The following is a 24661-nucleotide window of genomic DNA, read 5'->3' on the forward strand; positions in this document are numbered from 1 at the left end:
TATGACTTAAACATTTATTTTATAATGCAATAATTACTTGTTACAGAAAGTTTTAAAATGAAACTATGCAGAGTGAAAACTGTAAGGCATGCAAGAAACTTTGCATAGGTCTAGAATGGCAACATGTAGCGCTAACATGGGGCCGCCAGTTAGTTACCGTTCTTCTTCTGAGCTTTTCAGATACAATGGGGAAAATAAAGCAAAAACTTTCACTTAAAGGAAATTAACAAACGGAAATAGTTTAATAATGAGTAACAGAGCAGCATCAAATGGGAAAAAAGAAAAACAGAAACAAGGGACAGAAAAAAAGAAAAAAAAAACACTGCATGTTTGGGTAGAATGGTCACAGCGCCCCCTGCCTCTGAAAAGACGTAACAACAGTCTTTATATTTGTTAATGTTCACTTCATGGATAAATATCTTGAGCAGCTGAGGTGAGGTTTAAGGGCAGGAGGGAACGTGGGACGAAGCAGCGCCTCCCTCTGCCTGACCCAGGAGGCGCTCGGTTTCGCTGCTCTGGGAGTCGGGGCTTTCCTCCGCCGGGCTGGGCGGGCCGCAGAGACCCAACACCTGCTTCACCTGACGGGGAAGATCCTGGAGGGGACAGTTATAACGCTAAATCAACTGCTGCATAAATAAAACTGATCAAATACTGCGTGGCTCTGGAGTATTAGGGCCAGACAAATAAAAAATCTAAACATGAGAATGAAGTAATAATATCAGAAGAAGGTTGTAATAATATAACAAAAAAATCATAATACTTAGATAAAGTAGTAATATAACGAGAATAAAGTAATAAAATTGACAGAATATAGTCATGATAATTCAAAAAAGTTGTAATAATACAGGAATGAAGTCAAAATATTACCAAAATAGTCATTACCAGAATAAGTTTGTAATGTGAGAATAAAGTTGCAATAATACAAGAAAAATCATAATAATATGAGAATAAAGTCAAATTATTATTCAAAATAACATTGTAATATTCCATTTACCAGAATAAAGTTGTAATAAAGTGGTGATAAAGTCATACTAATATGAGAATAAAGTTGTAATATTACCAGAATATTCTTTTACAATGAGAAACAAAAAACTAAGAGTTAAAATGTTGACTTGATACTCAACATTTTGAGAAATCTGAAAAGTGTGGTGTGTATTTATTCTCAGCCTCTCTGAGACAACACTACCTCTTAGCTGGCTTCACTAATTTGGTTGCAGTGGATTTTATTTACATTTTTTAGCATAAAACTCCACATGTTATAGTCCCGATAAAAAAATGCAGCACTAACTGTTTACAGGACGACAACCAGTGCAGCTTTACTCACTTTGCAGCCAACAAGCTGCCGGTAGATGACCTCCGCCTCCAGCAAGACGCTCTGCAGGTCCAGCTTCATCGTCAGCTCGTTAATATGCTGCAAACCAGTCAGGACAAAGAAGTCAAATTCAACCAGCATTTCAAAGATAAGTTTTCAAACGTTTTCAGCATCACTTTGGAGAGAAAACCCTTAGAAAAGAACTTAAGAAGGTAGTTTTAATTCACTAATATATGAAACTGGAAATTGCAAGAAAATATCCAAAGTTTTGAGATTAACCTCAGAAATGATCCAGAAAAAATTTGAACATTCCTAAATTTCAAAAGTCTAAATTTGAAACTTTTTCTATAAAATTTCTGAAACTAATCTAAAAATTTCTGGAGTTTTTTCAACCAAATTTTCAACTTTTAGCTCAGAAATTTCCATGCTTTTCTCTTGAAAATTTGTGAAATCAATTTCAAAATTTCTGATTGTTTTTATTCGAAATGTTCTCCTTTTTTAATCAACAAAGGCCCAAATACACCATCATATTAAACAAAATAAACAATCCAAACAAATTGTGTTAAAATAAAGGACCTTTCTGCTCGAATTAAATGATTAAACACAAAATATAAAGAAAGTCCAAAAAAAAAATCTATAAAAAATGTTCTGGCTATGTTTTTGCATTTAGCAAATATAAATAATTCTGGGGATGCTAACCAACCTGAAACAAGAAAAGTTTATTATGATTTAACTTCAGACTGATATTTTTTAAAAATCTTTTTATCAGATGTATGAAAATATCTCAACTGTAAATAACGTTTTCCAAATTTAGGCTATTAGACTGCACTTTATTACAAAACTGTGCAGTTTGAATATCAAATACTTCCAAGGACTTTATGCAGAAATCAAAAACGTAATTGAATCCAAGGATTTTCCAGGATTTCCAGCACTATTACCCTGAAATATGTAACTATCATTTGAATATTAGTGATGGTGACGGCTGACCTTGAGGATTGTATTGAAGTCGTGGTCGGAGCCGATCAGCTCCCCTCGCTGCGACTCCAGGATGGAGCAGGCGATCAGCAGGTGGAAGTTGTCACACGGGAGTCGAGTCCAGAGGACCTGGAGGAGAAAACATGCAAACAGGAAGCAGTTTTAGCTTCTAACTTTGATTGGCTGTGCAGCTCTGAGGTTCAGTTTTTAAAAATTTGTAGTGCCACGCTGATGTTCTTTGAAAATTGTTTTATTCACAGTTTATCCGTAGTTGTTTATTTTTTAGCCGTTATGAGGCAAGGTGGGAAAGCCTTAAACTGCTGCTGCAGATGCTACTCAAGTTGTTGCTAGGTAACCGAAGAGTGAGTGAGTTAGTCGATTCCACCAACCTTGCTTACCTTCTTGTCAGCTAAAGCTATTCCTCTGCCAACATCCCCCAGAATGCTTTGCAGTTTTGGATCGGACTTCAGTGAAATTATTGCTTATTTTATTATTGATATTGATCATGTGTCTATCGTGATAGACATTATTATTGATTTATTGTCTAGTCTTAAGTTTTTGCATTAAAAGACAACAACATTGCTTTAAGCTAAACCAACGGAGTTCAAACTTCAAAGTGGGATTCGGGGGCCATTTGATTGATATTGTATGGTCCTCCAAACACAATTCAAAAACAAATTAAATAAATGAGGACAAAACTACTATTTTTAAATTACAATCTAGTTACAGAAATTTTAGATGCAACACAAAGTGATCATATTTTTCAAGCTTTTATTACTTTATTTGTTTAATTAAAATAGTTCATGCTTAGTTTATTGTTGAGAATTCACATTTTTGGTGAATTTAGTTCTTAAAAATCAGATTTCTTTAGCTTGTGAGTGCTTGAGAGTTGATGACTTTGACCCATGTTACAAAAAGTTTTGACACCCTGATCTAAACTAAGAAAAAGCTGATGCAAGATTTTAATTAAATGAAAAATTAAGCTAATTTTTGATTACTCAAAATATATTTTATCTGTTTGCGAAAGGCTCACCCTAATTTTTTTTTTTTAAAGTTACCATTTGCATCAACTGTTTGTGAATACAACATTTCTGAACTGTTGTCTGGGACCAAACAAAGTCATTCAGAGGACTACAAATGACCCAGTTGTGCCATATTCTTTCCTATCCTGGATACGTGATGTCTCAAGACGACAAGCTGTATCCTTTTGCTCCCACTTCACACAATAAATCAGGCTACTATGAGAAAATTATAACATTTGGTTACGATCCGACACTCACCTCCCACAATGTGAGGATGTCTTCAAAGGAAAACTCCCTCTTGAACCAGATGAGCAGCCAGCGGAAACAGAAACAAAGCGAGCCGCTGTCCTGTGAATCTGAGCGACAAAAATAAGTTTTCATAAATAATAATAAAAAAACACTCTAAATTATAGATATTTGCAGCAGCTGACATGCTCTTAAAGTCTTATTACCATCATTTGGGGCATTTATTGTAATATTGATAAAACAGAATGTTTACAACTTCTTTTCTGTCTCTTTTAGGCAACTGCATGTCGCTGCTGTCAAAGAAAAGATAAAATACTGCCCTACATTCAACCATACTTTTATATTAATTGATGCTCTAATTATTATTAATTTTCAATGATTAATCAAACATCTAAAAATCAACTACTACATGAGTCGCCAACGGGCCAATTCTAAAAATTACTACTGAACAGTATCTATTTTTTTTTATTTTTAGCTATTCTTTTTCAAATCACCTTTGAGTAGGTGTAAATTTAAAATTTACTATACATTTTTTTTAATATTGAATATTAGACTACATTTTTTTAAAAACCGTTGGCCTCCACCAATGGTTGCCGTGGAGACCGGCTAGCGCTAGCTGGTCTCCACGGCAACGAACCGTTGGTGGAGGCTAGCTAGCAGGCTGATTGAAGGTAAGATTATTTGCTCTCGAAAACATGGCAGAGAAAATAAAGAAAACATCTAGTTTTCACAGTTAATACGAGGAAGAATTTTTTTAATCACTGTGAAATTTTCCTCCGCGTGTCTCATTTGCGTGGCGACGGCAAAGCGACGAAATGTTGAAAGATATTTTCGAACGTGTCACACATCAAGCTACCATGCTAACTACCCACCGGGCAGCGCAATACGAGCCCGGAAGTTAAAGGCAGGTTTGAGAAAGTCTTCTGTTTATTTTTTCCATTCTTCTGAGTTCAGTAAGTGTTTAAGTAAAAATCAGAAAGTTGATTGTATGCTACGTTATTAATCATATTTGCAAAAATGGTGCACGTAATGTAAAACTGATCGTTTGCAAACTTAAATACTTGCAGAGCTTGATATAAAGTGTTACATATTAATATTTATCCGTTTCCTAAATTGTTCAATCATTGTTGACATTTATTGTGATGAGTAATTAACATGACCTATGTTTTTGCATAGATGAATATCATTAATCAGTAATAATATATGATTAAAAGTAAGTTGAGCAAATTTGTTATTCAATACATGTGTCGTCAACTGCTAGGCTTTTGCATTAATTGGTACCCAAGGAGTGGCTCTAAGTTTCAAAAAGATTTGTGATCCCTGCTGTAATGGAACCAATCACAGAAAACATGGTGTAAATTACAGTTTTTAGGGTTTTCTAACAAAATTCTTCAAAGAAATAATTCACAATAAATGTCAGTTACCAATATATGTAACACAAGTAGATTTTATCTTTTCCACTGAATAATTACATTGAATTTCCACAACAGAATGACTTTAAAAGTATCAGTAATATTTTTTTACTCCATTATGTTTAAATTATCTACTTAACTCTAAACAAATGCCAGCACTCCACAAAGTCAATGTATTTGTCTTCTTTTTGTAAAAGTTGAAATAAAATAGTTGTTCTTTAAATCTGACAATAAATTCCCTATACTAGATATTTACCAAACCTTGAGTTAGGTTTGAGTTACCAAAGCTCAACATTTGGGGATCCAGGTAAGTTTTATTAACTCAACTGAAGGTAAAAATGGTTCTTTGGGTTGTAAAGGTTGCAGACCACTGGTTTGATAGTATTGTTTCCTTTCTTCCTTTTTTTTTTGACCAACTTTCCCCCAAATATTTGCATTTTCCCCAGGACTGACTGGGGCTCATTGCGCTACCAGACTTGCCCAGTTTGACTGGGAGAACGGCAGCAGAACTAACCCAAGAAGTCGCACAGCTCTGGGTCCAGAGCCTTCAGAAGGATGCTGAGCTGAAGGAGCTGCTGCTTCATGGCCTCCTGCGACTCCTCAAAGTTCTGGTGCTGCAAAAACACAACGAGCAAAAAGATACAAGAGTGTACTTTCCAAACTCACGACAAACTCAACAACAGCATGGAAGGCCAAATGGAAGCCTCTTGGAAAAAAATGTCAATAAAACCAAAGGAATATTTCAAATTAAAAACATTTTGTGGTAAAATTGAGAAGAAAAGGGAAAGTTCTCAACTGACCACCAGGTCCATGAAGCCCGTCAGGCACCAGAAAGACTCCACCTCGTTCTGAGTGACAAACAGGATTGGAGAGAGGAGGTCGCTCATCCCCTGGACATAACCTGGATCGTGAACAAATGTCACCGTCAATAATAATAATAACTAGAACATTTCTGAAGAAACTTAAAAGGGTCCCAGCTAAGTCTGCATATCAGTTGGACCCGAATCAGGCGTTCCGATGCTGAAAATTAGTAACAATGTCAACGTTAGCTAAAAGGTTGTCAGCAGGTAAAGTATGTTGAAATAAAACAAAACTGACAAGTAACTTTTCACCAAAATATAAGAGTTTGTTTTAAAAAAGCTCCACCGGCAAATTATTTCACTTATAACAAAAACATTTTTCCTGTTTTACAAGTGAAATAATTTCCCAGTGGAACTAACACTTTTGATCAATATTAAGGAATTATCGGCTTAAAACAAGCTTTGACATCTTGCCATATGTTACTTGTAGGTTAGTTTTGTCTTATTTCAGGAGCACTAAGATATTTGGACTACAAACTATCTAAAAAACACTTTGTAAGATTTTATGTTTTTGCAGTGTCAGGGGATTGGAAAAAAATTCTGCAGAGTTGCAGTGATTGGTCAGAAAAATGGTTGCAATGTTGCATTAATAGTTGCAACATCACAACTTCCTGGAGGAATTACACAGCAGCAAATGGCCTAGTCGTTGCATCACCAAAATTTCTTCCATTTTGGTCAGAATGAAGGAAGACAAATGCAATCCGTTCCTTCATAAAAACACACCAAGATCGAAGTTGTACATGCAGTATGTCATCAGAACGTCGTGGAGCAGAGTCAGGCCCGGGTTGTCATTGCCGGAGAAGAATGTGTTGTTCCTGTCCGTCCTGTTGACGTCCCGCTCTGTGGAGGACAGCAGCACAAAGCATCAGGAATCTGCTGCAGGGCTCACACAACAAAACAGATGTTTTGTTATTTGGCGACCTATCAGGCTCCTGTAGCCTCTGAGGAGGGAGTTCCTCATCTCCTGCTCTTCACTCACGGACTTCCACTGCACCTTCATCCGGAAGTATTCGTCCCTGCAGATGAGACGAAAGACGTCTTCGTCAACAGTCTGAAACGATTCATCGTCATAGACCTGGAACTGCAGCTAACAATTATTTTAAAGGTTGATTGAATACTTTCTATTACTAAATTGGTTGACAGTTATTTCCATAACAGATTAATCATGATTAATTAATGAATCGTTTCATTATTCTTGATGATTAATTGATTAATCGGATAATAAAATAGCACATTTGCATACATTTCACTCCAGCCTTTTTTATGTAATATAAATAAAACAAAAATGCAAATAAAATATTGTCTAGCTTAGTGGTTCTTAACCTTTTTTGAGGTACCGAACCCCCCAGTTTCATATGCGCATTCACCGAACCCCCCAGGTAAACCCCCTGTATGTCTTTACCCCGCAGAGGTAAAGACACACAGTGTGTCTGTACCTCCACGGCAGAGGCTCCGCCGAACCCCTGAGACCGACTCATCGAACCCCTGGGGTTCGACCGAACCCAGGTTAAGAACCACTGGTCTTGCTTCACTAAACGAATGCCGTCATTGCATTTTAAGCAATAAAATTTTCTTTTTCTTATTTAAGAAAGGAATTGAATTGTTTATGTACGTCTTTTAATATTGTATAAGAAGGCTTAAATGAACAATCTGCAGAATGTCCCCATTTTATTTATTCGATTGATCATCAGAATAATTGATTAATCAGAGCACTGACGTTTTGAATCGAAGAATTTCCTCTCTTTCCTTTGAGGTGCTCTTCCACGGATAGAAACCAAGGAGGAACTTCCACACTTCTTTCCTGAGGTTTGGAGTGACGCCCTGCAAAGTTTAGGAACATTTAGCTCCAGTAATGTTCCAAATGAACAGCGTTTTTTACTCTTTGTCCTGTCGTACCCCTCTGAACACCAGGTCTTTGACTTTCTCTGGGTCTTTCACGCGGCCTTCCGAGTCCAAGAACTCCTCCCACTGGACCAGAGCTTGTCCTCGAGTAACGTTGGGCCTGGGACCGAGCTCCACACCCTGCAAGGGGACATACAGCCAAAAACACCAGGAGCTCAGACCTGTTCACGACTCTGCACCGCAAAAACACAGAATTTACCAAGTATTTTGTTTTGCAAATATCTTAGTACACTTAGTATACTAATAGAATAAAGTCATAAAATTATGAGCATAAAATCATAAGACAATATGGCATAGGAGAATAAAGAGAAATAATATGCTAATAAAGTCAGAATATGTTGAGAAAAAGTCAGAAAATTTTGAGAAATAAAAGTCATAATATTACCAAAATAAAGTAAAATTAAAAAAATAACATGAGAATAAAGTCAGTATCAATTTTAAGGAAATTGATTTTCCTTAAAAAAATATTTTTTTAAAAATTGGCAGTTTATTTGACTTATGTTTTTTTTTTGCCCCCATGTTGTAAATGTAATAATATAGTTGTGCAACTAGAACTTTTTCATTATTTTTAGGGAATTACTGACTTACATCAAGCTCCTGTATCTTGCTGAAAACTTACCTCTAAGTTAATTCTGTCTTATTTCAAGTGTACTGAGATATTTGCACTAGAAGCTAAACCAAAAATACTTGGTAAGATTTTGTCTTTTTGCAGTGAGCCATGTTGCTTTTGCGTCTTTTTCTTACACAGGTGATGAGCTCGAACCCAGGCTCGTCATCGGGCTGTGACGGCAGACCTGGATCCTGAGCGCCTCGCATCACAGCGGCCTCTGGTGGCCGGAGGGCAGCGCGGAAGAAGTTGGTGACCTTGGAGAATCCCCCGAACGTAGTGGCGTACGGGTCGTGGATGAACCTCTGCTCGAGTTGGAGAAACAAAACATTACTGAAAAATACAAAACGTTTGGGACGTTGGGAGATGATCCTGGAAGTACCGTGACGATATCAGAGCCATCATCCGGGATGTGCAGTTTGTCGAAAGATGGACCGAAATCAGCTGAAGACGAGTCGCGTGGGTAGACGAGGAAGAGGCGTCCGTCAACAGGCGACCTGATGATGAACCATAAACCTTCGGTATTACAAACCATCATGGCAGAAGGTACGACCACTGCTCTCTGGTTTGCCTCTTATTAGGGGGGTGCACTGATTTATCAGCCCCAAAGTCCTTAACTTTGGGAGATGGTGGTCGGCCGATACTTAGATGTGAAGCTGATCTTATCTACCTCAACAAAAGTCTAAAAATCAATCACTGTCCTCTTTTGCTCTCCTGTGAGAAAAGTTTGACTGACAGACCGGACCACCAGGTCATGTCTGCATGTTTACAGTTATCAATAATCACCAACTCAGTGACTTTCAATATTTAGAGATGTTTCAGACAAAAAACCATAGCGCTTCAGTGTGACATCACAGTTCTTCCTTTGGGCATGCAGAAGTGTAATTACGGTCAAATTTAATTAGTGATATAAACCGACAACACACAACGATGCAAAACATCTCCAAACAAACAGAAAGAGGAAGAGGAACTAAAATCAACATCCCAGAACTCTGCGTGATAACAGGCGGAGCAAAAAGGTTTGACGGCGTGTCGAGGACATTGCAGATAGAAAAGAAAAAGTAAACTTCCACCAAAAAAAGTCTGACATTTTTATATTTATCTCAGAAAACTTCTAGAGAAAAAAATGGAAATTTCTAAGTTTAAAAAGTCAAAAAATTTGTTAGAAAAAACTAAGAAATTTTGAGATAAATCTCAGAAATTATATAGAAAAGGGATGGAAATTTCTGGTTTAAAAAGTTTAAAATTTGCTAAAAAAAAAAAAATTAAATTAATCAGAGAAAATTACTAGAGAAAAATTGGACATTTCTGACTCTAAAATGTCAAAAATTTGCTAGAAGAACTCAGAAATCTTGAGATGAAGCCAAGAAATTTTCCAAAAAAGAAAATTTTCTAGTTTGAAAAGTCAAAAAATTTTAGATTTTTTTTGTTTAAGAAACACTGAATTTAATCTCAGAAATTTTCTAGAAAAAAAACATGAAAATTTTCACAGCATCAAAAAGCGAAAATGTTCGGTCACATTCAAAAGTGATAAAGTCAAAAAGTTTAACATTTTCACTTTCGAAACTCAGAAATTTTGAAGCGTTTTTTCTCAAAGATTTCTGAAATTATTCTGTGTAAATGTGCTCCTTTTTTCCATGCTGTCAAACCGGGTGTTTGACAGCAGGCTGCTGATAATCATGGTGCCGGTGATTTTTTAAACTGTGCTGGCCACACTCACTGGTCCAGGACGATGTAACGGTGGAGAGCCCGCAGAAGCTCCCTGGTTCCGCCTCTGTGGAAGTGCAGAGGGGGCAGCGGGTGTCCTCCTCTGCTGGTCAGCACCATGAAGTTCCGACCCAAAGAGAAGCGGGCCCTCCGGAGGGAGTACAGCTCCGACAGAGGCAGGGAGAACGCCCACTGACCTGTGGGATAAAAGTAAAATTCAGAAACACTTTATTAGTCCCAAAGGGAAATTAAATGTTGTAACTCATTAATTTAGATTCATGAAAGAGTTATTGAAAATCATGATGGCTATTGGCAGGAAAGATGTTCTGTAGCAGTCTGTACTGCACTGAATCTGAAGAAGCCTCTGACTGAAGATGCTCTGCCTTCCTAAGACACTCCTATGAAGAGGATGGTCAGGTGGTCCATAATTTCCTTGATCCTATGAAGAATCCTTCTTTGCATTATCTTCTCCAGAGGTTCCACAGTCGTCCCCAGAACAGAACCAGAACCAGAACTGAACCAGAACCAGAACCAGCCGTCTTTATCAGGCTGCTGAGCCTCTTTAGGTCTCTGCCTCTGATGCTGCTGCCCCAACAGATGACGGCAGAAGAGATGGCGCTCTCAACAGACTTATAGAAGATATGCAGCGTCTTGATGCAAACCTTGAAGGATCTTACCTTCTTAAAAACCCAGGATTTTAAGAAAAAGCTGCTTATCAATTAATCATTCTTCGATCACCAACACCAATCAGATTTAGATTAATTCATTCATCTATAGCTTGCATCCGTAGCTATGACTGTAGGAAGCAGGAAGTAAAACCTGAGTCTTTTATGGGGGCGTGCTCGCGATCTTTCTTCACGGTGCTGATCACCGCCCAGTCAGGCTCATACCCAGGGTCAAAGTTCGTGTCCTCCTCACCTCCCTCGCCATCCTGATTAGAAACGGACAAATCAATGGAAATTAGAACAAGTACAAACATTTCTGAGGCTTTTCGCAGGCAGTCAGCTGACCTTTTTGCTGTAGAGGACTGCGGGCGCGCTGCGACCCTCGTCCTCCAGGGGGCTCCACTCTAAAGCAGGCTGTCCGGCCTGCAGAATGTAAAACATAAAATCAGTTCACCCTGCGCTTTACTGGATCCTTGTTTATCTCTTGGCAGATCTGCCTACCCGTTCCACAATGCGAATAAATCCTGGTATGCTGGTTTCCTGGACGCTCCTCTTGGCGTTTGTGTGGAGGTACACGCCCTCTTTCTCAAATATCAGCTGAGAAGAAAAGAAATCCTCAGTTAAACTTCTACAGTGAGCCAACGGTGACACTGACTGGACAGAAGTGTGGAAATAAATTGGTTTTAAACCATCTAATATGGTTCGTATTAAACAAAGTCTAATACAAACTTTGTGTTTTTGACCAAAACGGAGAAATAACTTAATTATTCCAACAAGTGACACTGTTGGGAAACAATTAACTAATCACAGACAATAATTACGGCAGGATGGCTTCATCTTCCTTTTTCCAAAGCCCACCAACACATTATTGTTGACAATTATCATTAATTTTAAAACCTTTTCCATCTTTAATACACCATAACTGAACTTTTGACAAAATGTGTTCATTTTACACCTTTCTTATCTGTATTTTAACATCCTGTGTGCTTTCCTCTGTCACTTTCTTTGCCTTGAAGTGACACTAAACGCTTTTGTTTGTCTTATAAATCATACTACATAAATACGCTTTGATAGCAAATCATTTGAGCCAAAAAATATATATAAAAAAAAAACAGTAAAATAAACCGATGCAATCTTAAAGCACATTTGGTGTCACCTTTGAGTTAATGCCTGCCATGAGACAAATTAACTTTAAATAATGTGTTTATGCTGGACTTTTGTGATTGCTTGTTTGTATCTATTAGCTACAGCCATGGACTACAGCAGGGGTGGGCAATCCTGGTCCTGGAGGGCCGGTGTCCTGCAACTCTTAGACGTCTCCCTGGTCCAACACACTCGAATCCAACAGCAGAATCACTGAATCACCTCCCAAGTGCAGTCAGGTTCTCCATAGTCCTGCTGACGACCTCATTATTTGACTCAGGTGTGTTGAAGTAGAGACACACCTAAAAGTTGGAGGAGACTGACCCTCAAGACCTGGAGTTGCCCACCCTGGACTAAAGAGTAGTAGTCCTTTTGGATACAATACAAAAAGGTGTAAAAAACAAACAAAAAAAAAAAAACACAATGGAAAGAACTGGCAGCATCATACAGTGGGGTTACTTTTGTCAGATTGATATAGGATTTTAATTTGAAATTGAAGAGCCTTAGAAGATGTTTGCAAGGAAATTTTGTAAGCAAAGCTGATACAAGAATCCTGATGAATAAAATGTAACTGATAACATTTATCTTTTATATTTAGTGGCAATTAACACCAAATGTCACCATAAGCTACTTTTCAAGAAAAACCAGTTAAATATGTAGAAATGTGATACAAATTAATTGTTTTAAGGTTAAGATTACTGCACCTTTTTTATTTTCATTTATTTTTTACGAGGTTGTTTTCGTGTTTGTTGGATAAATTACAGAGAATGTGGGTAACTTTTTTTTTATCATGCTCAGTCTTTACAGGACAGAAACCTGAGATTTTTACATGATTAAATAACTTTAACTTTCAACATCTTAACGTCCAACCAAAAAGCTTTAATCTAGATACTTTTAGGACATGAGAAAGCTAGAGATGGAAATGAGACAGGTCATGTCACATGATTACGGTGACTCATCTGTCAGATCAAAATCCCAACACATTCAAGAAAAACTTGCTTAGACTTTACCAGTTTTTACCTAACTTTCTACACAGCACGCTTTAGTATCAACAAGATGAATCACATCGTTATGGTGGATCTACGGGACAGGTTTCCATTTTTTATTTCAAGCCCATTGTCAAAGATGAAGCAGATACTGTCCTGGATTAATGTTTCAACGTTACCGAGCTGCTGTGCTAACCTTAAACCTCAACAGCAGCTTTATGTTAGCAAGACAAATTAGTTAGAGAAACTATTAAAATAAAACATTAAAGAAAAACGAAAAAAATAAATAAATACCTTGTAATCTTCCACGTTTTCCCCCATTTTCTCGTCGCTTGAGTCGCTGCTTCGCTTCTTCCAAAACAAACGTGACGTCACACTTCCTGTTCATGGAACGTCCCGCCCACCGAGCGGTCATGTGACACGAGAGCCAATCAGAATGCACTTATAGCTACGGTTGAAGTCCACGATATTATAATACATAACCACGCAGACACACACTTTTAGAATGTTGTACATTAATATTTAAACAGAATATATAGAGTTTCATGTCAGATTATAACTTTGTTTAAGTTCTGCACGATGACCACCAGGTGGCAGCAAACCTTTTATTATTATTTTTTAAATTGTTATTATTAAGGCTCATCTATTACCTCTTTTACTATATTGCAACTACTCAATACAAAATAAATAAAATTAAAACATAGGTATAAATAAACTAAATACAATTGTAAGTGATACTGGCGGTAAAACAAATTTTTCAATGATATTCCTTCATATCTTTCACCCTCATTATGTGATTTAATCTTATACATTTGTAGTTTCATTACACTTTGAATTATTGTTTATATTGATATGCATATTTATGATCAAGGAACACTTATGTCATTTTTTGAATTTATTTTATATTTTTAGTTCAGTTATTGTGTTAAGATATATTCCGCGATCTTGCCTTGATATTTGTTGCTATGTGTCTGGAGCGTGCAGGTCTGTGTTTTAACCATTAACGAAAAGAGGTTGCTGCTCGTGCACAAGCAAATAGCGAAAACGTGCTCGTTCACAACCACTTGTCACGTCGGTAAACAGGTGACGTAAGAGCTTTGTCAAGTCAGAAACAAACCAGGAAAAGACAGGAAGTTCTTCTGATGTGTCAGTTACAATTTATTTTTAATATAGGTTGAGTTAATATCGTTTTGGATAGGAAAAAATTACGTATTGGTCCTTTGTTATACTTTATTATTATTATTATTATTATTATTATTATTATTATTATTATTATTGTTGTTGTTGTTGTTGTTGTTGTTGTTGCTGTCGTTGTTGTTGTTGTTATACCATATATTTTTGTATTAAAAACCAGTTTTTCATTGCTGTTATGGAATATTCTAACTTTCAGAGAAACTGAATTCTGAGTTTTAATTTTCTGTAAGCCAGAGCCGTCGGAATTAAAAGAAATAATTTGAATTTATCACTGTGTGCAATTAAACCTTGTAATATAGAAGCATTTCTTTTTAAATTTAAATTTACTTAAATTTACTTTCTCAATTATATGCTTATTTGTTTAGATTAACCTGCAAATTGGGCATGTCTGTCTCGTGAAATTGGAACTCCATTATTAAATTAAATGGAAATAATTTAAGAGACTTAGCTTGAAATTACTGTTTATAAAACATTTTGATAATTATTTTCTTATAATTAAGAAACATTTTTAAAAATTAGTACTTCCAAATAAAATTAGAAAGTTAGATAAAATAAATAAAATTGTCCATTATCATTATTATTATTATTATTATTATTATTATTATTATTATTATTATTGTTGTTGTTGTTGTTGTTGCTGCTGTTGTTATTTTCCTATTATTATGATTATGGTTATTATTATTAGCAGATCTGCTTTTATTTTGAAATCGATAACCGGATATTGTAGCATCACCGGCTCCTAGCTTTCCTCCGCTGGTGTCGAGGCTAGCTGAGGGAGAGAAACCGTGGGAGAAGGGCAGAAAGCGTGGGGTAAAAACATTCATTAAACTCGGTTAACACCTGACAGCGGCAAAGAAAGAAACTGAACAGGCAAGTGGATGTGTTCCTCCTACTTTCCACCTCATTACTGCCGAGTCAGGTCTGCTCTTAAAGCCTGAAAAAGGAGGAGAGATGCGGATTCAACAGCAGCAGGAGGCTGGCTGCACACAACATTGGACTGAATAACAAGATAAACAACAACAGCTGCTGCAGCAGCGGTCGCAGCCGCAATGATAAGCGCAAAGCGTGCAGTTTTACCGGAGTTAACGTTGTCCGTGGGAAGGATTCATACGGAGCGGAGGCTCTGCTAGCAGGAGCTACAGTTAGCATTGCTAAGTGAAGGTGGAGGACGCTGCAGCAGTTACAGCAACACACTGGTGTCTGCAGGTTTAACTGTACATATCTGAGTTCCGATCCATAGTTATAGTTTGCACAACAGAGAAACAAACACTGAATGGTTTCTACATCACAACTTAAACGATCAAAAAGCTTAAACTTGAGTCTCTACTCCTCGTATCCCAAAAATAGTAAATAAGGGCTCAAATACATAACTAGCTTATGACTTTAATGTGACTGAATATTACACCACTATTGTTGACATGATTTGTCCATGTCTTCTTGGATTTGCGCGTACTAATCGAGATTAATCGATTATTGAAGTAATTGTCAACTAATTTACTAATCAATTAATTGGAGATGCAAAAACGGACCTGATGTTGGAAAAAACATATTCAGAGCAGTAAATAATGCAAAGCTGTACAAAATATGTGCATTATGTATTTAATATCAAAACACTCTCTGTAAATATGTTTTAGCCAAAACTCCTCAAATGGCATTGCTTTGCTTCACCTGTTCGAATATGCTAGATAAGTACTCTTTTATTGCATTTTATGCTATAAAACATTTATTTTCTTATTGAAGAAGGAATTTGATTATTTCCCTATTTACATATTTTAATGTATTTCTAATATTGTATAAAAAATCCTTAAGTAGTTTAATGAAGAATGTGTCAGCTTGTGTTCAGTTAATTGTCAAAATAATCAATTAGTAAAGTGATAATTATTCCGAAAGCCTGGCCTTCTGTCTAGCAAAGAACGAATCTACAGCTAAAAGAGAGAATCCTCCTAACATCAAAATGTGAAAAGCTAAATCCTTTCTGCTTGATGCATTACTACAGTGAAGGGCTGATCTGTTGAATTATTTTTTTAATAAGGCATTAATAATTTGACAGAAAGAGACAATAGATTTTTTTTCACACAATTTGAACCGGATGAAGCTTGAATAATCCCTCTTGAGTTTTGTGTTGGACATTGCTAAAGTGTTTTTTTTAATTTTTTAAAATTTAATCTTAAATGCAAAATTCAGGTTCTTTTTGTACAGTTCTGACTTAACTACCCTGAATATGTTGTTCTTTCAGAAAATTGCCTTTTATGAAGCCTCTAAACTCCAGTTCATGATTAATTGTTTGCTAAATTTGTTGCCAGTTATTTAAATGATCGATTAATCACAACTAATCTGATTAATCATTTTAGCCAGAGTTTAAATAAATCGTAATAATTCCAAAATTAATGGGTGAAACTTGTGTCTGAATATTTTCTCTCTCTTTTTTTCCCAGGCATCATCTCCATCTCTCCCTTGGCTCTCACCACCTCCCAGCTACCATATCTTTAAGTCACCGTGTGCCTCCATACCTGATTATTTCACATTTTTACCTTCAGCCAAGCAGAAACACCAGCAAAGAAGCTTTAAGTAAAATCAGTCAGCAACCAAACTCAGTATTTTATTCAGTTTGGCACTTCAGTTCGTTTCTAATTAGTTTAAAATCCAAAGTTCCTTGTTGTTTTTCAGTGTTAGTTATTTTGTCAGGCCATTCTCTAAGATCACCATTATGGCCTCTGTAACCCACTCCTCTGAGCCGGAGATCCCAGACAACCACAAAGAGAGCTGGTTGGCCCTACTCTCCGCTGCGGAAGCCTATTGCCAAAAGTCCGGCTGCGACCTGGCCATCCTCACGGCCTGCAAGAAGTTCCGGTTGACGGCTGGTGAAGGTGAAGTCGGGAAGAAGCGAGAAAGCGGCACCGGTTTTCCAAAGGAATGTGAGTTCTCCTACAGGGTGTGGGGTCAGGGCTTCCTAGCCGAGTCGGCGCGCCGCTATGTGGACGACATCGGCGTGCTGCACGCCACGTCCATGCTGACGGCCCAGAAGCACATGCGGCAAAGCGCAGGAGAGCAAGGAGGCAAGCTGCTGGTTGATTTGACCTCTGACACCGGATACAGAGGGGTAAGTGGTAGGGGTTCAAGTAAATAATCGACTGACAAATTAACATTGGTTAATGATTTATTAGTTTAAAATTAGTTCCAGTCTATTAACTAGTGACGTCTTTTAGTGTTGTAGTTTGACCCCCATCCAGCAGAGGGCGGTGCTGGTTATCTTTAAGCAGATAATATGTTGGTACATAAACAAAGATGGCGGCAATATTCCAGAACGTCCCAAACAAAGTCTGGTTTGGGATGAAAAATGTCCTTTATGCAATGTTTCACTAGTTTACTTCTCTCGCATCGGATTTTTATTAACTTATTTATTTTTAGTTTCACAAGCGTGTTGTTGCTACCCAGGGTTTCAGAAGCCTTTTGATGTAGTTACACTTTGATGCAATAACAGTTAGCCGGTTCGACATTAGCGACGTATCTTGAGAATTTGAGAACATTTGCTCTTTATTTACCAAATTTATGAGGGAGAACGAAATATTTCAACCGTCTGAAGTAATCTGTTCCCCCTCCGTAGCTAATTATTCTTTCAAAAACTCCATAATATATTTATTTCTCTCATCATGAACAACAAAGATTTGTCAAAGTTACGGGGGTTAACGCAGAAAAATAGTAAGATGATGGGAAAAAAACATGGCGCCAATATGCAAGATTGACTTTTGGTGAGTTAAAGCGCTTAAAGGAGCGAAATAAAAACTCTTATATGTAGAAAAACCATTAGACGGTTTTCATGTTTTATTCTTTTATTTTTCTATTCAGCAACTTAAGAGGTTCCTGTTTTATTTTATAAATATGTCTAAGTGTATTAATGTGAGAAAATAATTTTCTGTTTATTCAGTCAGTTTTTAATACAGCTGATTTATTTTTAATTCAGCATATTATGAAAATAAAATGCAGCCTCTTTGTGTTATGGAAAGATACTCGTCCCTCTTGATAGAAGAGAAAAGTAATTAATCGACAACTTGCATCCCTAGTAAATAGGAAGATGTTCCACATTTTTATCCAAAGTTCCCGTTTAAAACATGTTTGAATCTCTGCAGAGCTTCACAGGCGACGGCGTAGTGGGCGGAGTCAGCCCCAACAACAGACTGTACTCCCAGAGCTACCCGTCCATCTACAGCCCGGACGACTCCAGCCAGCAGGGCAGCGGGCAGAACGGCAACCAGGAGCGGGAGCAGAGCGCCACAGAGGTGGAGCGAGGGAGACAGAGAGCCGGCATCGTGGACCTGGAGGAGGAAGGAGAAGAGGCGGAGGAAGAGGAGGAAGACATGGACGAGAGACGACCATACGGGAATGAAAGTGCAGGTGAGCAGATTGTTTTAGTTCAGTCCTGTGAGAAAGGAAATCTTCTTTCTTTCAGGAGGAATTAAAGAAAACTAAAATGTTACTTTCTCAGTAGATTTGAATATTAAACTCGAGGTTATGATTAAAGCGTGCAGACCTTCACTCTGCCAGGAGCAGAGGAGCCGAAAATGTTACTCAGGTTAGAGCGAAAAAGTATTTAGTAAAAAGTTTCCTCTAGTACCGAGTAACTGATCAAATTATCAATAACTTAATATTTAAAAATTACATCATCAGACGGACCAAAATATAAAGTTAAGTGGAAATTTTGGTATTTTAAAACTGAAAATGACAATTTGTGTAAAAAAAAAAAAATCAGGTAAAAAGTTTTTCTTCCAAATTAGTTTCTTTAAATAAAAAACTTATGAAACTTTATGATAAGCTGCAGGTGTGTCTGTCTGGTGAATTTTAGTTAAAACATGTTTGTTTTTCATTCAGTGGCTAGAAAATACAGAAATTTTACTCAAAGTAGAGAAACCTCAAAATAAAGTTACTCAAGTAAAAGTAAAATGTACAGCGTACAAACTAGAGTTGCGTAGTATAATACTTTTTGTTTTTACATTTCAAGTAAATGTAATTGACTAAATGTGACTAGTTATTGTGACCAGCAGGTTAAGCCATGAAAAACTTAATGTTGAAGAATCTGGGAGGACATAGAACTCCATCCAAACATATTCATGGATAAAGTGTGTTGGGGGAAAAAAGGCAAAACAGGGTAATTTGAAAAGTTTTATTCACTTATCTAAAATTAAGGCCTTATAATGTCCTAATTACACTTTGATGTTGACAAAGTTTTGCACACATTTGTAATGGAAACGCAGCTCTTGTGTCTCTAAACTCTAAACTCCTTTTTCAGTGAGTGAAAAAGGAACAAAAGTATAAAGGAATAGTTTGAAAGAAAGTCTGTAGAACCGTTTAACAAAACGACTTTAAAAGGGTAGAAAAACTGAACGTGAAATATTAAAAAGTCAGAATTTTATTGGATACTTTTTATATAGTTTACCCTAAATATGTTTTTGTTGGTTGCTTCTCTAATTTTTTAAAATTTGTAATCGGTTTTTAGGCGTTTTCTCCATGGACGAGGACTCTATTTCTCGTGACTGTGAGCCGTTCTTTGAGTCCGACGGAGAGGAGGAAAGCACCGACGGTAAGAGATTCATCGCCCCGCTCTTCTTCATCACGTACGAGTTTGGCTCAAGCGTTGCTTCTTCGTCCTGTCTGCGCCAGGCTCGCTGAGCGAGGACGCCCCGCCGCCGCCGCCGCGCGGCCTGGCCGTGGGGCAGCACGCCTTCTCGTCGCGCCACGCCCACCCCACGGCGCTGGCGCGCTCGCTGCCCGTGTCCGTCCCCGTGTGGGGCTGCAAGAGCAGCAGAGCCGCTCCGGGAGACAGCAACAGTGGAGAGCGGGTGAGCCGCCAGAAAACTTTTTAAACTTTTAACTGGTTTAACATTTTCAGCTTTAGGCTTTTATGAACCAGAGCTGCTCTGTGCAGCTTCTGAGGTTCTGGATAAAATCACAATAATACGCTGCTAAACACAACGAGGCTAAATTAATGAAGTTACGTCTCTGATTTATTACTTGGATAAAACTAGAGTAGAGCAGAAACTAGTTACATTTACTTAAGTAACTTTATGAAAAAAAACAACAACGTACTTTTAGGAGAATTTCTACTACGCTGTACTTTTTACTTTCACTTGAGTAAAATTTCTGGATTTTCTACCGACTGAATAAAAACAAACATGTTTTAACCAAAAACTCACCAGACACAGACTCACACCTGCAGTTTATGTTAAAGTTTAATTTGTTTTTTATTGAAAGATTCTGATTTGGAAATTTTTTTCTTTTGCCTGATTTTATTGTTGTCATAAGAATTATTGTAATTTGGTCCTTAAAATATCAAAATTTCCTCTTAACTTTGTATTTTAGTCCGTCTGATGATCTACTTTTTAAATATTTAATGATTGATCATTTGATCAGTTTCTCAGTACTTCAGTAGACTTTTTACCAAATACTTTTTACTTTTACTTGGGTATTTATGAATAAATCTAATTTAATTTTATTTACATTTTGATGGACACAGACTTCAGTCGATCTGTTGAAGAGCTTAGACTCAAAATCAATTTAATTTTGAGGAAAAGTGACACATTTTAATTTATTTCATGGACGCAGTGCAGATCACACTTGACTCGTTGCAGTGGAGGAATAAAGAAGAAGTCTGACTGGCGTTATGACCCGATGTTTTGAAGTTGTTGCTTTTGTTTAGAAGCAGTAAGGCTCTAAAATAACTGAAAATCTGAGGAAAAATGTGGTGCAAATGTAAGTTTTTAATGTTTCTAACGACTTCATAGTTTTGCAGAGGAGGGATAAATGCGAGAGCTCAGTGTTGTGCAGCTGGAACAGCGATTACACTCTAAAACAAACTAAAATCCCTCCAAAATGAGAGGAAAACTGCAACCATAACAAGTTCTGATGTGTCTTAACGACCGGGTTTTTCCCCAGGAAGGAGAAATAAAGCAAAAGTCTGAGCAGAGTTATGACTCAGTATTTTCTGTCATAACTTTTGTTTCATTGGCAGCGATTATTCTCCAAAAAAATTAAAATTCATTTTTGTCAGGGGGGCCGCATAAAATCAGTCCATGGGCTGTAAACGGCCCACAGGCCCCACTTTGAACACCCTTGATATGTAATGAGGCTCTCACTGTTAAATCTTCTGTTTTCTTTAGCTGTAGCAGAATAATGTTTTTAAAGCCGATGCCTCTAAAGACAAAGACACTATTCAGCTGCAAGCATCCACTGCTGCTGCTCATGTGACCGTAAAGTTCAAAAGGTCAACCCACATGTGGTAACAGAAACACGAAGCTCATTTCTGTTGATTCTTCTGAGGATTATTTCTTATCAGTTTGTTTTTAAAAGATGGCACATTCTGCCGAATTTTCATTAAAACCAAATAAACAATTTAATTGCTCTGAATATTAAATTGTTTTGAGTCTCTATACTCTGCTTAGCGATTAATCAGTTACTATATTAGCTTACCATCATTTCTGTAATTGCATAATCTGGTTAATTAGTCATTTGATTATTTTGATGATTAATTGGGTAAAAAATTTAGCACATTCTGCATATTTTTTATTTTTTATGCAATATTAGAATATATAAGAATGCACATAGACAATTCAGTTCCTTTTTGAAATAAGAAACATTTTTTTTGCCTCATTTGCAACAACTTAGATTTCCTGAATGACTGATCATCTGTAGCATCAATAGTTAAAATAAACAAACTTAAATGTCTTCAGTTATGATTCGATTTCTGCTCTGAGAATGTTGTTCTTTCAGAAAATGACCTTTTTTGAGTCTGTATGCTCCAGTAATGATTAATCGACTACTAAAATAGTTTATGATTATTTCAACAATTGATTAATCAGTTAATTGTTTCATTATTTTGCAGATTAGCCCATTAATCATATTAAAAATATCGGAAAGTTCTACATATTTTTGCATGTTAGCCTGTTTTTTGCAATATTGGAAATAAATTATAAATGCAAATAATTCCTTTTTTAACAAAAAAAGTTAACATTCTATACATTTTAAAATTTAAATTAGTTGACGATTATTTCAGTAATCAATCTGATTAATGGTTTCATTATTTTTGATGATTAATTGATTAATTAATTGATGAAAAATCAAAATATAATACATATTTGAGTCCGTATACTCAGTAATGATTAATCGATTGCTGAATTTGTTGACTATTATTTCGATAATTGATTAAACATGATTAATCCAATTAAGTAATTAATCATTTTATTTTTACGATAAGAAAATTGGCACATTTTGCCTTTTTTATTTTAGCCTGAGATGCATAAAAATCCAAATAAACAATTAAATTCCTTTTTTTTTTCATTAATAAAATTTACATTTTGTTGCTGAATGTGCAACAACTGAGCATTTTTTAAATTGAATCTTAATGGCTGCTCTAACTTGTTCTTTTTTTGAGTGTAGACCCCAGTTACTGATTAATCAGTTACTGAATTAATTGATTAATCGCGTGTTTCAGGCGGGCTGCGCCGACCTGGAGCACATCGCCGCCAGCATGAAGGCCCTGCTGGTCCCCGGCGCCACCGACGGGACGGAGATGTTTGGCGCGCTGCCGCGGCCGCGCCTCAACACGGGCGACTTCTCGCTCAAACACTGAGAGACGGCGAGCGGGAAAAACATGGCGGAGAGGAGAACAAGAAAAGCCTGGAATGTGTGAATCAGTGTCAAAGCTCGAATCTGTTTATCGTTTCAGTCACTAAAAAAATTAACTGCTTTACAGGGTCGTGAAGAAATGTTACGAACACTAATGGCATCTTCAACACTATTTATCCCCAACGACGTCTCACGCATTCGGACCGAGCGGCGCCGCGTTCAGACCGGACCGGACCGAGCATCGCCGCGTTCGGACCGCACCGAGCATCACCGCGTTAGTTCGGACCGGACCGAGCGGCGCCACGTTCAGACCGGACCGAGCATCGCCGCGTTAGTTCGAACCGGACCGAGCGGCGCCACGTTCAGACCGGACCGAGCAGCTCAGACAGGAGGAGCTGATTGGTCAGATTACCGGTGATGTCAGAGATCTTTGATAATCAGCAGACACGTGTTGGTTTAAGTAGCAACAGGTGGGAAATCTTCATGGAAACATAAAAAATGTTTCAGAGGCGAAGTCCTGCTTGTGTTCGACTTCTTATCACTTCGGGATCAGGGCTGGACGATAAATCGATTTTATCAATCAAATTTCTGGCTTTAGAAGATTTAATCTGAATTTTTCTTCTTTTTTTTTTTTCCCGCCATTGCGTTCGTTGGGTTTCCATACTTACGAGTGATGTCAGCACACACGAGGCCGCCATCTTGTGTTTTAGACCCAGGCTACGATTCGATTTATTTTTTTCTTTTAAATTATGAGAATATAGTCATAATATTTAAGAATAGAGTCGAATAAAATAGCAATTTTATGAAAATTGTGACACAAAAAGTAACAAAATTAAAATGAGGAATGCTGAGCAGATGTGTAAATAATTCATTTTTAACACATCATTTAAATTATCATCAGTATTGGGACTTTTAAACGACGCAAACGACTATTTGGAAATAAGAATCACACTAACAGAGTTACTCACATTACATCTTAACCCTAAAAGCTTTTTTCTTAATAAAACGACTTTTTCTTGTCATTTTAAAACGTCGTTCTGGTAAAATTGAGTTTTTATTCTGCTAATATTATGATTTTATTCTCATAATTAAGCAAAAATTCTCATAGCCTGGCCCTGATAATTCATCATACAACTCAGAAGGAATCAGTAAAATAAAATCCACTTATTTTGGAAAAAAAGCAACAAAATGTTTTATTTTTAGTATTTACCGCCCAGCCCTACTCAGGATTGTCCACATCAGCGCTTTCTGACTCCCAGATTTGCCATGTAATAATCCAAAGTGATGCTTCGTCTCTTAGATTTACCTCAGACGGATCAGTTAATGGTGAAGATCAGGTGAATTTTGCCTCCAACACTAAAACTTCACTCAGAAATTAGAAGTTGCTGCTTTTGCGTTCATGTGCGTGCTAACACATTAGGTAACTGCTAAGCTTTAGCCACGTGCTATGATGGGTTTCTGAACACTAAACGAGTATTTTGGTGGTTTTGTCAGTATTTTTCAACCCTGGTTGATTCAAATGATCTAAAAAACGGTGGAAGAGCTACTTCTTACTCTGCAGAAACTTAAATTTTAGATCGATTTTCTAATGTCGGTACAATCAGGGTGCAATCTGGAATGTTTTTGCAAGATCTGGAAGAAGAAGAAGAATGCAGCCAAGCGTGCAGCTTTAAGGTTTGCTGCCTAATAAACGTTAAAAAAATCAGGTCTGTTCTAACATTTCTCTCACAATGATCTTAAAGTCCAGGCTTATGCAACTCATAAACTTTAATTTCACCTCAAATTAAAGTTTTACTCCTAAATTCAACATGTCTGCTTTGAAGAAATGGGAAGTGTACGTTGTAATAAATTGAAAAAAATTTGGTTAATTTGTTTCCAAATACGGAGACCAACTGGCTCACCGTCATCGGTTTATGTAACAGAGTAAAAAACAAAACGGATTTTAACACGAAGCTTGTCGCTTTTTTTGTAAATGTGAGCAGAGGACACCAGCACCTTCTCATTACATGCCTAT

The 24661-nt window shown here is 37.0% G+C and overlaps 2 protein-coding genes across 2 annotated transcripts; one reads left to right on the forward strand and one right to left on the reverse strand.

The window, feature by feature from the left end:
* Positions 1–13251, reverse strand: tbc1d17 (TBC1 domain family, member 17). The gene is made up of 17 exons (XM_015061221.1): positions 13132–13251; positions 11210–11305; positions 11054–11131; positions 10863–10974; positions 10057–10240; positions 8719–8833; positions 8474–8641; positions 7724–7849; positions 7545–7648; positions 6749–6843; positions 6551–6667; positions 5768–5868; positions 5482–5581; positions 3568–3665; positions 2300–2416; positions 1325–1411; positions 1–593 (listed from the first exon to the last, which is right to left on the reverse strand). Exons 1-17 carry the CDS (start codon positions 13156–13158, stop codon positions 441–443), a joined length of 1878 nt encoding a protein of 625 aa, XP_014916707.1. The 5' UTR covers positions 13159–13251; the 3' UTR covers positions 1–440.
* On the forward strand, positions 8794–24578 carry akt1s1 (AKT1 substrate 1 (proline-rich)). Its single transcript, XM_015061222.1, has 6 exons — positions 8794–8882; positions 16466–17131; positions 18159–18423; positions 19523–19606; positions 19687–19865; positions 22514–24578. The coding sequence occupies exons 2-6, from the start codon at positions 16739–16741 to the stop codon at positions 22649–22651; spliced, it is 1059 nt and encodes a 352-aa protein (XP_014916708.1). The 5' UTR covers positions 8794–8882; positions 16466–16738; the 3' UTR covers positions 22652–24578.
* Positions 24579–24661: the final 83 nt, after the last annotated feature.

This window comes from Poecilia latipinna, unplaced genomic scaffold, assembly GCF_001443285.1.
Source record: "Poecilia latipinna isolate Pla-1442-1.1 unplaced genomic scaffold, P_latipinna-1.0 Scaffold1790, whole genome shotgun sequence".
NCBI lineage: Eukaryota > Metazoa > Chordata > Actinopteri > Cyprinodontiformes > Poeciliidae > Poecilia > Poecilia latipinna.